This window comes from Canis lupus, chromosome 25, assembly GCF_003254725.2.
Source record: "Canis lupus dingo isolate Sandy chromosome 25, ASM325472v2, whole genome shotgun sequence".
NCBI lineage: Eukaryota > Metazoa > Chordata > Mammalia > Carnivora > Canidae > Canis > Canis lupus.
The window spans coordinates 7,667,645-7,682,305 of record NC_064267.1 but is presented as its reverse complement, the minus strand read 5'-3'; the positions used below and the strand labels follow the sequence as shown (position 1 = coordinate 7,682,305).

Sequence of the window (14,661 nt, the reverse complement as noted above, 5' to 3'; positions counted from 1 at the left end):
AACAGTGCCTGAGAGTATATACATCAAGTAGAATAGTGATGGACTTCTTTTTTGTTTGTTCTTTGAAAGCAGAGCCCATGTTATTTAAAGTTTTTCTTCTTCCCTGCAGAAAATTTTTTTCTTCGATAGAATATATGTTCCATGAAGGCAGGAATTTTTGTTCTGTTCATTGCTCTATTCTGAGCAAACAGAAGAATATCAAGCACATGAGAGATATTCAATAAATATCTGCTGGATATATATGAATGATTCTTGAATATTAGGCTCCGTTGCCTTAATTATGCAAACTCCTTTTATACAGCCCCAAACTGTGTGAGGAGAATTTCTAGTTACTCATCTTTGTACATTGAGAATTTTACCCAAACCTTGGATTTACCTCCCAAAGGAGACAGAAAGAGAGTATTCTTCTTGGATTTCAGCACTTTCTCTGATGTTATTGGTATTCTCCTCAAGGACTTTAAACTGGGGTGGGGGGCGGGGGTGGGGGTGGGTAAGGAATAAGTTAAGTTCTATGACTCAACAGCCTGAAGAGAATGGGGTGGGAGCCACAGCAAATGACCTGGGACATTCTCCCCCAAGTCTGGTGTGGCTTGACCTTCTTGGCGCTGCCAAACACCGTGCCAAGGTTCAGCCTTGCCCTTGCAGAGATGGAGCTCAACCTCTGCCGGCCCCATGGACACTATCAAGCCCCAGCGGCTAAGAAGACTTCAGCGAAGAGTTCCCAGACTGTCCTACCACTCCCTCTTGCCGTTCCCCTTGCTGCCTCTCAAGTAGGGCATGTTCATCAGATCCAAAACCAGACTCAGCCCTTGAGTGCCAGTGTGGTCCCGTTCCACGTTATCTGGAAGAACTTCCTTCCTCTTTCATGTGAATAGCTCCCTTCTGTAGAATCTAGCCACAGTACTGGTTTCCTCTGTTTCTATTGTTGGTCAATTCTGTGGTGCTCAGAATGGGAAAAAGAACCAGAAGCACACCTACCTCTGTGCTAACTTGTCTTCAGCTGTGTTTTCCAACATGTCATAAGTCAGTTACAGACAACAGAACAGTGGTTGAATAGGAAAACTGTCATTTAGGCTCTTTTCTGACTGCTGCTTCTATGTGAAAGCAACTGCATCTTTGATTCTAATTTTTAAACCTCTTTTTAGTGTAACTACTGGGTGGTGGAAATGGCACATCCCATGTCTTCACGTGTAAAACACAGGAATGGTTTTCTTGTGCTCTGATGGAAGAGGACTTTGGAGGGGATGGCTGTACCCCTTTTTTGCTCTTGTCTATTTTCTACAGCCCATTCATTGTTTTACAACTAACTCTCTTTAGGTGAATAATCTTCTGTTTGCTTTTGTGCTTACTCAACTGAGAGGACAACTGAGCAGACATCTCGTAGAAAGCTCCTGGAATTAATAAATCCAGCAACTATTTAGTGATTTAGGCCTACAAGGTGCCAGAACTTCTCTCAGAAGCTGAAAACATTTTCCCATATCAGAACTTAAGACACATCTCATCTCACAGAGCTTACCTCCTAGTAAAATAAATAGATAATAGGTAAGCATCTGTCAGGTGGTGCTAATGTAAGGGAGAAAAAAAGCCAGAGTACAGAGCAAAGAATGTTGGAAAGGCATAATGTTAGGAAGCAGAGAAACCCCCTCTCAGACCTGCTGCTTCATCATACCCTTAAGAAGTGTGGAAAAAGAACATTGAAACCTCCTAGCTATATAATCATACCTCAACAAGATTCCCTCGTTAACTGTGAAAAGTGGATGTAGGTGTGTTTGTTCATGAACATGCCTAGTAAGGTAAGACCACTTTGTGTATTATGAAATCTGGACTCTTTGAAGCAAATGTGTAATCCTCTGATCCTAACGTCCTCACTTATAAAATGAAATTGACTGTATCGTAGAGTTATTGTAAAGATCTAATAAGCCAGCATATAAGAAGTGCCAGGCATACAGTCAGCACTTAATAAATGTGGGCTTTCTTTCCTTTCTCTCTCCCCCTTTCCCAGGCTCTTACCTTGATAAAAACAGCCTTCTCCCCAAGCCATAATGATGCAACAGAGATCCTTACAAAAGAACAATTAGAAATTAGATCAGTTTTTCCTTATTGTACTATTTCCTCAATCCATAGAGCTTTTAATCTCTTTAAACAATTTGGAGTGAAGACAATTTCTTATTGGGTTCTTCTAGAGTCTGAATGGGCCTAGAATGGTGCCATAATATAGAAAAGAGTTCATTGAAATGCCATGAGGGAGGGAAGGAACTAGATTGAATTACAAATGTCCTATCATGAGAGCCGGTGAAGAAGGGGCTTTAGACCCTCCAGAGTTGGGTGTTGATGACATCTCTCTCCAACACATCATAATCAGGATAAATATGAATACTTACTAAAAAATCTAATTGAGTACCTGGGTGGCTCAGTCAGTTAAGTGTCTGCCTTTGGCTCAGGTCATGATCTCAGGGTCCTGGGATTGAGTCCCACACCGGGCTCCCTGCTCTGTGGGAGCCTGCTCCTCCCTCCTGCTTGTGGTCTCCCTCACTCTCTGTCTCAAATAAATAAATAAAATCTTCAATCAATAAAATAAAAAAAATCTAAGTCATCCCCTCCTATTGTCCCCAGTGGTACCACATTAATAAAGAAAATACATTCCCTCATGGTGTGTGTGTGTGTGTGTGTGTGTATATATATATATATATATATATCAAAAGAAACATATCATCATTACTGACAAATAATAAAATGTGGCTTGAAATCAAGGTAAACTCAGCCCCTTTAATAAAGGCCATGTACGTGTTTTGGGTTTTTTTTTTTTTTTTTCATCAAACAGATCAAAACCAACCTTCCTCTTTCAGAGTCACTCCCACTAGCCTCTTCACTCCGTGTAGAAGTAAAGGCTCTGGAATAGAAATAAGTCATCCCTGTGACCTTGATCAAGATGTCTAACTTCTCAGAGCTTGGTTTCTCGGGCTTGGACTACGGAACTTCTTGTGCATGTCCTGAGATTCTTCTATGAAAACATTCTTCCCCTTTCACTTCTTCCTCTATTTCTATTGCTTCTCTAATCATAAACCACACCTGCAATACTATACCGCTCCAATTCAGCAGGGTGTTCTCCCACTATCCCAATGGCTCTGGGACCATGGTGATGGTGAATCTCCTGGATAGTTGGACAGCCTTTCTAGCAAGTAATTATAAACACACACTGCATTGTATATTCTTACTCTCTGTGAAACATTTATAAGTCCTTATTCATCCTAACCTCCAGAGAGAGGTATTGTTAAGGACTCTCCACAATGAAGAGAGGAGATTTAAAATCCACGTGAGGAAAATCATTAAAAATGTAAAAGGCTAGTAGTTTCTCCAAGTAGGCCTAAGTGAATAAAGATCTGATATGTCACCTACCTGATTATTTTCATATACAGAGACTTGGAATACTACAAACTTTATATTTTGACTTTACTTTGATTTACGACAGTCCTGCTGACCAGGGGCGCTGTGGAGCACAGGATGACTTGGGATCTAACTACTCACCATTTAGCTAACCTAACTGATCCCCTCTTCTCAACTGCTTGCCATATTTCACTATATTTGCTTGTAAAGTATACCTTCATCCTCACCTCTGTCTTATCATTGCATCACATCAGGAAAGCATCCTCTCACTTCCTTGGAAAGCTCTAGTGCCAAAAAATGGAAAGCTGTTTCTCTTGATGGAAAATTTCATGTTATGTGGAGACATGAATAAAAGAAAAGACAGCTGTCAGCAAGCACCCTTTGAGCCTAACTGAAAACGTATAACAATGGTGCCAAAAGGAACTGGAACATTGCAAAGGATGCAACATGTACTAGAGTGTGGTTCTCAGACTTTGGTTGATGTGCAAAGAGTCCAAGAAATTCAAATTCCAGGGTACTGACATAAAGTTGACAACATTTTTCATATATGGCCTTAAAAACAAAAGGAAAAACTACCCTCTTCTATTGTCATTTCATTTCAAATGGACAATCTCTGTAGTGGAATATTATTCAGACATAAAAAGTAATGAGGTTCTAATATAGGCTATGACATAGATGAACTTTGAAAACATTAGGCCAAGTGAAATAAGCCAGACACAAAAAGACAAATACTGTATGATTCCACTTACATGAGGTATCTAGAGTAGTCAAATACGTAATGATGGAAAGTAAATCAGAGGTTACCAGGGGATGAGGAGTTATCGCTTCATGGGTAGTTTCTTGAAATAGATACTGGTGATGGTTGCACAACATCATGTAATTAATGCCACTAAATTGTACACCTAAAAAATGGTTATAATGGTTCAAAAGGGGGACATTTTCACACACACACACACGGTGCAAAGCATAGAGGTAAACAGATCATCCACAGTAGCTTTCATTGATGTAAGAGGAAAGGACAGATGCAGATCCAGGTGAGTTTGTCAGTTCAGCTGTGGAAACAGATATTCCTGGATCATCTGCTGAGAGTGAAAGGGTCTTGGGGTTGGAATCCTATTTCTTCTACCAACTTGGTACTTCTTTGTGCAGGTTTTGGTGTTCCCCGTGATCTGGCCCTGAGTTTATCTAACCAACACATTCACTAATTCAAACCATCCACTTCAGCCAAGCCATTCTCCTCACCAGCTGAGTAGACCACCCAGCTGTCTCTCATCTCTATCTTCTTATTCATGTTGCTAATGCTTTCCATTGTTCAGCCACATCCTTCCCATTTTCAAGGCCAGTTCAAGAACCATTTCCACATGGAAGGCATTGTCCCTTCCATAGTTTTCCTACCCCCCTAATCATTCTCAGTGACTTCGCTGGCCTTGAATACCAACAGCATATAAAATGTTCTTCCTTGTTAGAACTTACCCATAGCAGTGTATTAATTATTGTTTTCCACTTACTAGTCATTTGTAGGCTCCTTCTCTTAATCTTATTTACTAAGCAAGTACTAATAGTTTTCAAGTACCCAGCAAATACTATTATTGTTGATTAGTGAATAATTAACAATTGTTGGTAGTTAAGTAGCCCACGCGTTCCACAGTACTTTCACACATATAATTATGGGATCATTGTTTACCACAGCCTCTTAAATCCCCACAACAAACTTATTAATGAAATATTAGCTCCATTTCAGTGAAAAAGAACCTGAGGTGTTGAAGAATCAAGTGGCTCACGTTAGTTCACATGCTAATTAACAAGTTAATAATTAATATTATATTTAATAACAATTAGAATCAATCTTGTGTATTAAGAAATTTCCTAATATATGTCCAACTGAGAATAAACATAGGAAAAAAGACTTTTTATACAGAAAATGATACATTTATTTTGTTATTTAATAAATGTTTTGTCACACAACCTGAGTCCATTTAGCCATCTTATTTCACAAAACTATTTTCAACTTTAAAAAGTTATTTTCACCTTTAAAAAGTTAACAAGTAATACATATTTGTCATGGAAAAATGAGAAAATAAGTCAGGGGGAGAAAGTCCATAATCCCACTATCTAAAGTCAACAACTACCAACAGATATCTTTTCACACATTTGTCTCTAAGTCTATGTAGACCCCCTTTCTTTGAATAGAAAATGGAATTTTTGTGTAGAGAGATAGATAGCTTTGCTAATAGGCTTTTTAACTTAATGATGGGAATTGATATATTTGTATGTCAAATACATCTATGGTCCCATTAATGACAGCATGACTTGTAAGCTAATCCTCTATTTTTATATGTTTAAGTTGGCTCACATTTCTTCTATCATATAAAAAAGCTCTGTGATGAACATTCCTCTCCCTTCATGTACTTGTCCAATTATTGCCTCAGGATGAATTCCTAAAAGTAGGACTTACAGGTCAATGATAAACTATTTTTGAATTTTTTTTTCATGAAATAGAGGTGATAAGACAGATTTAGGGGGCATGCTAAGTTTTTAGTATTCTGTTGTACTCAAAACTTTCTTAAACCTGATAAAACTGTTTTTTAAATATTTCCAAAGAATTTAAATAGGTGGTTTCAACATCCCAGCCCCTTCAAACTATAAAAACATATAGGTAAAAAGCACAGAAATCTAACATTGATTTGGAAGACACAACATATCCTAATTTCAATAACATTTTTATTATATCTTTAATAAAATGAGAAAAGCAGGAAGAAAGATGAACCCACATTTGTAAAAACGATCTCCTCCAATTTTTAAAAACTTTTTATTTTTCTGATTCAAAAAATACATATTCATTATGGAAAATTTGGAAAATACAGAGAATAAGGAAAATAGAATTTCCCAGAATCCAACAATACTTCAGATAGCCTTACAGTTTTACGACTTTCTCCACGTGTACTTTTTAACAATTAGCCATTTTTCTTCTTACCTCACCCGACCCCCCAGAAAAAAGGGGAAGACAGGTCTTGAGGGTCACGGCGGGTGACGTTCGCCGCACCACTTCATCCTGGCTGAAGGCTTCCCTTCTTGCTGAGCTGTGCCCTGTTTCCCTTCTTACTTCCCAGATTGCTACACAAGTGCACAAGCCACCATCCCCACCACCACCACCAAAGCAGGGCCAAGGCTCCTCTGCCTCTAGAACTCCCAACAGGAGAACTCACAAAGTCAACCTCCAGCTGCCTGCTTCATTTCAGAGCCAGGCTTCTCCCCAGTAACACCTTGAAGATTTATCTCCGCTGATCAACATCTGAAGCAGCAACGAATACCTCGTAAAATATATACAACATTTAAAGTTTAGCAAGTTCTCTCACACACATTTAACCTCTGCGAGAGTCTTCTGAAGTGGACAGAGCAGACATCCCCATGTAACAGAAAAGGAAACTTAGGTGCAGAGGAGCTGAGCAAAAGGCCAAAGGGAAGTGAGTGGCAGAGCTTGGATTTGAAGCCATAAATTGACTCCAACGTCAGAGAGCTCCTGACCTAGCCATTACTAACAAACCATTCTTAAGACTGGCAAGTAGAAATTAAGAGCCAGAGGGATCTTCAATAAATCACCTAATCTAATCCCTTCTTAGTAGCTATAGATAAGGAAAATAAGTCCCAGAGAAGCTAGGTGATTGCTGAAAGTCACCAGCTTTCGTGATGAAGAAGATCTAAAGGCACAATCTTCAGACTCCCAGGCCAGTGCTCACTCCAGTCGTCCCTAGAGAGATGTTCTTTAATAAGCTGGTCTCTCATCCGGTGTCTTCTGGTTAGCCAAATGTCAACCAGGAATTAAAATCCTAAAAGTGTAGAATGTTAGAGCCAGAAGGGACCTTAAAGACCGCCCAGGCCAACCCACTCGCTTTACAGATAAGGAATCTAAGGTTCAACATCCCACGGATTTGATGTTCAATTCTATGCACTTTTCCTTCCACTTGTCATATCACTTCCCTTTTAAGTAGTTAAAAACAAAATCTGGCCAAAGATTTTACTTCCTTCTTTGACACTCAGCGTGCCACAGGCCACGGATCAGCAAAATCAAAGTGAAACTAAATGGGACTTGAATGCAGAAGATACTCAGTTTGTAACAGATGTACCCACCAGGACTGTGTCACAAAATACCCAAGTTCTGCTGATTTCTAATCAGGCTCCCCCACTCTCCACCCTCCCTCCCTAATCAGAGAGGCCTGTTGAAATCCATGTGTTTTAGGAAAGGGTGCCAATGACCCTTTGGAAGTCACCACCCCTTTAATCTGTAAAAATGTAGCAATACTGTTTTTGCTAAAGGCTTGACTCCACCAATCAGCCAGGAATCCTAATTAAACTGGCAGCACATCACCGGGGCTGTCACAGTTCCCTGACCCCAATGGATTGAGACCCTGCTCCCACCATCTTTGTGTATCACCCAGATCAGCTCCTGAATGTAGCCTCCTCGATTGTTCTGTAGCAGTTCCACGGTTCTATGGCTAGCCTTACTTCTCTAAGGAGATGGAAAGCTCTTTGAGGGCAAGAGGCTCCTTCTATGGCCCCTCGCTTCAAGGAACTTGAGGAAGGATACACAAAACCGTGTGCAAAACCCAGCGCAGTCACAGAGGTGTAAACAGGAAGCCAAGGAGCCCAGAGGGCGAGCACCTACCGGCGGGGAGGGGTAGCTGCTGGGCAAAGTGACAGATCCGAGTCTTAAAGGGCTAGTGGAATCAGTCGGGCAAAGGTAGGCGGGAGGCAAGCCAGGCAGGCGGGCCAGCGTCAGCAGAAGCAAGGAGAGAAACAGTTCAACGTAGCATCTAGTGCAAAGCGGGGGCTGTGGGCATGAGGCTGTCGCGGTGGGCCACAGGGAGGCGGCAGGCGGCGGCAGGCGGCGGCAGGCGGCGGGCCCGCGCACCTCCCGCTGCCCCGTGCCGGGAGCGCCGCTTACGCAACTCGCGAATTTGGGCGCCCGAGGCGAGGCTCCGCTAATGACCTCCCGCCGAGGCCGCGCCAGCCCCTCCCCGTGCACCTGTGCACCTTCGCAGCTGCCAAAGCAAACGCGGGGCTGCTTGATTCCGCTCGATTCTCCACGCGGGCGCGCCCCCCGCCCCGCCCCGCCCGGCCCCGGCCCCGGCCCCGGCCCCTCGGTTCTCCGCTCTGCTTTAAAACGCCTGTGGACGCACCGTGGCGGGCGCTGCGCCAGCGGCCGGCCCGCGGCGCTCTCTGCGGTCCCCGCCGGGCTCCCGAAGAAGACTCCCTGCGGGCCTCCGGGCCCCGGCGGGGAGGCTGCGGGGGCTGCGGGGCTGCGGGGGCTGCGGGCTGCGGGCGGCGACGGCTCCCTCCGCGGCTGGCCCGGGGCCCGGGGTCCGGCTCGGCGGCCGGGCAGGGGCCGTGCCCTCTGGGGCTTGCGCAAGGCGCAGCGCCGACACCGTCCCCCCGGGAAAGCGCAGCGTGGAACCCACGGGACGGGCCGCGGCCGCGCGGGCACCGGGGGCGGCGCGGGCTCCCCCGCAGCAGGCTCGGCCGGGCCGGGGCCGGGGCCGGGGCCGGGACCGGGGCCGGGCGGACGCGGTGGCGGTGGCGGTGGCGGTGGCGGGGCGCGGGGCGCGGGCCGGGGCGGCTCGGGGCCGGGCTCGCTCGGCGGGGGTCCGCGCGCCGCCCAGGCCGCTGTCATTACCTGGCCAGCGTAGTTTTCCCCGAGCCCGGGAGGCCTCGCAGGAGGTAGAGGTGTTTCCTGAAGCTGTGGCGGCGCGGAGGTGTCCCACGCGGGGGCGGCGGGGCTGGCGGCCGAGGCTGCTGCTGCTGCTGCTGCTGGAGGCTCAGCCTCCCAAAGGATTCAAGGAAACTCTCCTCCATGGGGTGGGGGCTGGCTGCGAGGGCCCCGGGCTCCCTCCCCGAAGTCACGGTCTCGGCCAAAGCTGTTGTTTTTGTGGCTCTCCGGCCATGTGATAGATGGAGGGGCGGCGCTCGGAGCCCAGCCCCTCCTTCCCGCCCCACCGAACCGCGCCGCGTGGGAGGGGGCGTCCCCACCTGGAGAGCCGCGGACGCTGGGAGACCTGGGCGCGCCCCGCACCCCGCGCCCCGCCCCGCGCCCCGCACCCCGCCCCGCGCCCCGCACCCCCGCCCCGCCCCCGCCCCGCCCCGCGACCCGCTCCCTCGCCTCTGGCCGCCCTGAGCCCACACGGGAGAGGCCCTGCCCGGTGGGACCCTGGGACGCTTCCCTGGGCCTCCGGCCTCGGCCTCGGCCTCGGCCTCGGCAGTCAGGCCCTCTGCCACAGCCCTTCTCCACCCCACCCCCGACTGGCCCAGACCTTGAAAGTGAAATCATTTTGGTCGACGATTAAACAACTGTGAACAGCATTCTGAATAGTAACAGTAAAGTCCATTGTCTCCCCCATTTATGAGCACCAATATCTGGCTAGTGTCCCGGCGGCCAACACGCTGTCCCAGGGCCTGTAACGTTTCGTTTCTTTTTTTTTTTTTTTTTAATCCTTCTTTAGCCTGCCAAAAATATTCTTAGAAAGCTTTGTTGCCTCTACATAACTTTAAATCTCATCATCAGAAAAATGCACCCCTTAAAACTCAGATTGATCTGGCCACAGCTACAGAAACTAGGTCTCCTGAGAAGAACTATACTGCCCAGGTACTTGCTCTGCTGCCACCTGAAAAGATACGGCCTCTCTGGAACTCTTTCAGCTCCCCAGGGAAAGGAGCAGTCTACTAAAATCATTTATAGAGAAGTATCCAGAATTAAGTTCTAAGTTCCAGGAACTGATGAGCTCCAGTTGGTTGATCACCATAGCACTCTCCAATATTTCACACTCAAGGGTGTGATAGAGCGATCCTATTTTCTGAACCAAAATTCAAGATGCATGGACAGAAAGAGACAATATTGAAAATACCATGCTGGAAAAATCCAGCGTATATGTGGCTTTGGCTGTAATAATTAACTGTAAAGTAAATACATTTTGTTTCTGGCAGCTAAGGTATGAACATTTTGAAAAGGAATTGTGAAGAGAAGCAATTTCCTTCTGAAACAAAATCCAGAGATTTCACAATAAACTTTGGAAAGAAGGACTCACGTAGGGAGGGAGGGGTCTGTGCTGAGAATTGCACCTTCCCCCCTGGGATTCCCCTGGAGAGGTGGGGCAGGGAGATGACCTGCTATCCCTTGAAAATCCCTTCCCAGAATCAGAGGAAGGATCTTGGCACTGCTGAGAAAACTAGAATTTCAAAAGCTTCTCTCTATATTAGGGCAAAACCATAAGGAACAGATAACACGCATGACTCATAAAAATAGTGATGCTTTAATATGGGTATCCTCTACTTCTATGTATTCTATATACTTCTTATAAGAGTTTTTGCCCACCCTCAAATTACTACCTTTTTCATTCTAGACTTGCATTGTACGATACAGGCTTTTGAACGCTTGAAATGTGGCTAGTGCAAATTGAGATTAAAATACACACACATGAAAAAAATGTAAAATATCTTAGTAATTTGTATATTGACTGTGTTGAAATAGTAATATGTCGGTGTGTTAATACAGAATTAAAGTTAATTTCACTTGTTTCTTTTAGCTTTTTTAATACAGCTACTAGAAAAGTTTAAATTACATATGTGGATGGTTTATTTCTATTAGTGCTGCATGAGACCTCCATCTATTTCTATTTCCTTCTACAGAGACGGCCCCAGGCAATGTGGGAAAGGGCATGGGGGGGTGCTAGAGATTTGGGGGTCTAGAGGTTTCGGCATATGGAGTCTGCAGTGTCTGTGGCAGATGGAACACCCTAGTAGAGGCTGAGAAATAGGACTGTTGCTCAGAAGAGAGGTCTGAGCTAGAGACAGCTTTGGGAATCCTTTCCAGGTGAGAAGATAGATGATAGAGCAGACAGCTGAAGACGGGGCACTGGACACACCAGTATTTAAGTACTGTGTCTTTGAAGTGGAGTTGCCAAAGGAGAGTATAAGAGAATGATCAGCAAAGCAGACATAACTCTGAAACAGAGAGAGATGTATGGAGGCCCAGGGAAAAAGAGCTTCGAGGAGGAGAAGATGGTCAGTAACACCTGGAAGTGACCCTACACACTTTTCTTTCAAGCCCCACATTTAACCAGTCAACAAGCTCTGGCTGTTTTTCTGATTTAGTCCTCTAAACCACACTGTTTAAAGTTATCTGTGTTTCTGTATCCCCCCACTAGACTGTATAAGTAGGAACAGTGTCACCCCTGTCACCCCAAGATCTAACACCACCACCTGGGATTCAGGAGGTGCTCAGTAAGTGTATGTGAACCTGAGCCACTTTCTCAATAGATAAGTGTGAGCTTGGGATTTACTAAATATTAAAAATAAACAAAGATCGTGGTGATGTCAGCTAAAGAGTAAACTGTAAGTAAACATGTTGACGGATCAGAGATCTAGCTTGCTATTAGCCGCATTCAGATCTTTACTGTTTCTCTCTGGGTGGCAGCTTCCAGAGAGCTGGGCTACACCGGAGTCAGAGGATCCCTGCGATAACACTCCTTAGTGCCCTCATTTCATCCAAACAACTTTTCAGCTTGAGGGTTCCATTCCATGTCTCCCTCATGTGATGACCAGCACAATCTGACTTTGCTGCACTAGAAACTATTAGCATGACAGGTGTAAGGAAAATTATATAAGTAATTTTTGACAAATGCAACCTTCAAATATTCCTCTAATTACGACTGCTTTAAAAACATGGGAAAATAAGGAGGTACACAACAAGAACTAGTGGAAACCAGGAATGTAACCCTCAAACCTACAGTTCCAAATAACTCAGGATTTAGAATGCTTATTTGTAAATCAGCCCCCGGTTTCTACCCCAGAGATGCCAAGATGGCAAGAAGTCTGAAACCAAGATGGAGCTTCCAAAGCAGTTTAACCAAACGCCCTTTTAACATAGTAGAACCATTTAAAATATGTAGGCAGGACCTATCCCAATCCTCTTTAATCCTATGTCTTTTCTTTCCCTACCAAAAATTTTCTGATGTTTTTACTCAAAAATATAAATTAGTCTTATCCACATACATGCTCCTCCTGTTATATATAACTGGTATAAATGGAAAGGACTGGAAAGAAGTTTACCTTTGCCTGCTTAGCTGTTTCTGTGGTGGACTCCTGATTGCTCTAGCACCTCCACTTGCACCTGCTGCCACAGATTCTGCACAATCTGACCAATCAGAGATAGGACTTTGTCCCTCTCTACTAACACTGCTCCCTCATGGCTCTTCCCTCATCCTCCCTTAGAAGCCAGATGGAAGCTGCAGGAAGCTAGAAGTTAGGGGAAGGGGGACAAGGGAAGAGAAACAATGTAGCAGGTATATGTCTACTTGGTTGAATTAACAGGACATGCACAGGACTCTGGTGGCCTGGGAGAAGTCTGCCATGTGGAACGTTCCCTGGACAAGACTGATTTTGCTCACTGTACCCCACCTGCCTCTACCTCCCACAATCCATTCCTTATTTTTTTAGTACCATACCCCTTCCCCAAGGTGAGGACCATATCTTCTTTTCCACAGCACCTATTTCACTAGCCACAAGGGCACTTGAGGACTATAAGCTTTAAGGAGGAAGCCTGGGAGCAGGAGAAAGTGGCCCCAGCCCATTTTTCTAAAGTTCCATCTTGGAAATTAGGGCAAGATAATAAAGATAGGGGCTGGAGTAAGCTGGAGACATTCTGGAACCCAAGTACAAGCCTGGATAGATGGTCACCTGCTTTGCATCAGTACAGCATGGAGGTGTTTCAGAACTGGTCACTACGCATACCTTACTAATTGTTAAATATTCACAATATTACCCTTGGGGAAGGCATGGCAGTGTGAATTCTATGTATTCATTAGACATCCATAAATACCGCCAGTGAAGGCCCCCTAAGGAAACAAGGATTTGCCAGATGCCAGAGTCTCCTCCACAGCTGTCTGTGCTTAGATGCTAATACTGTTGTTCTTCCCTGGAATCATCCCATCCTGGACCAAAAACAAGGCCAGTTTCACAATGGCTCTAGGAGCCTGAAGAGGAAGCAAGACTCTTGAGGAGTTCAAGCAAACACTGACGACCCTGGTCTCCGTCTGGAACAGACTCACCATCTAGGAGAAAGATAGCTTTCTTCTAGAGCTATATGAAATGAGTATAAGGAAAAATATAGAGCTATTTTAAATAAAGCCCTCAATTTCCAATAAAGATGGAAGATGGAACACAAATATTTAATTTCTACTCCCTCTTTGAAACCTCACTAAATTTTTTTTTGGGGGGGGGGCAGTTGTTTTGTTAATCTTTTTAAGCATAAACCATAATAAAAAAGAGAGAAGATTAATAGCACCAAAATTTTGAAAACTGGAAAGACCAAGTGTTAATTAATTTAGCAAAAACAAACAAAAAGCCCAGACCCAAAACCCCAACCCTCTCCCCTAAAAAACCCTGAATTATAGAAAGCCATGAGTTAACAGAATTTACCCTGCAAAACCCCAAAATTTCAGGAACTAGAAGATCCGGGGCTGGAACTGGGGCTCTAAACAGGAAGGTCAGTTGGAAGTCTGTTTAAGAAACAAATATCCAGAGTCAGGCAGTTGCCCATCTCCTAGAGAAGCCAGGAAAGTTTATTCCCTGGAGATCAGACTGGATAGGGAGGAGTAGGAGTAAGATAAGACAGTCAGGGCTCCCTTTCTGAAAATGGAAGGATTAAGTAAACTCCTACATGTTGGATAGTGAGTAATCACCCCTAATTTCTGTTTTTCGAAGATGAATTTTCACATCAGAAGTTTGTTAAATACAACTAAACTAAAACAATTTAAAAAGATGGTTACCTGTCATATGGTGGAAGTCCCACAATTGCTAATCCATATCCTTGAAGTCAGATAGATTTCAGAATTCAGAATGAGTGTGTGTGTGTGTCTGTATACAGTATGTGTGTATGTGTATATATAACACCTTACATTCTGAGTGGGGGCTGGGTAGCCAGTGGTAATTAAACACATTAATATTTCTGCAATGAAATGTTATAACTGAACAGTCACACTAGGTAGGATAAATAAAGAGTAAAACTAAGTTTTGCTGTTTGAGTCAAGTTTTGCTCACAACTTAGCTTTAATGCCAAACATTTAAGAAACAAAACAAAACAAAAACTTTTTGATTTTCAGAGCTTTTTTGGATTTCAGAATTTTAGAAATGGAATCACAGACCCATACTTGAATATAAGGCCTACCCTTCCAACCTGATGTGATTTTTAAAATAAATTACTCAAGTTTTCTGTGCCTTATTTACTTC

At 44.3% G+C, this 14,661-nt stretch overlaps 1 protein-coding gene and 1 non-coding gene across 4 annotated transcripts in view; both read right to left on the bottom strand.

The window, feature by feature from the left end:
* Positions 1 to 9,471, bottom strand: part of N4BP2L1 (NEDD4 binding protein 2 like 1) — a 33,362-nt gene extending 23,891 nt beyond the window's left edge. The window contains exon 1 of one of the 3 annotated variants that reach the window (XM_025462548.3): positions 9,056 to 9,471. In XM_025462548.3, coding sequence (XP_025318333.3) covers positions 9,056 to 9,234 — 179 coding nt within the window. In that variant the 5' untranslated portion in view covers positions 9,235 to 9,471. The remainder of the gene's footprint in view (positions 1 to 9,055) is intronic. The other 2 variants (XM_025462546.3, XM_025462545.3) reach the window with 2 other exon arrangements.
* LOC112670262 (small nucleolar RNA SNORA16B/SNORA16A family) lies at positions 999 to 1,127 on the bottom strand. The gene has a single exon (XR_003142839.1). It is a non-coding gene; the product is annotated as a small nucleolar RNA SNORA16B/SNORA16A family (small nucleolar RNA).
* Positions 9,472 to 14,661: the final 5,190 nt, after the last annotated feature.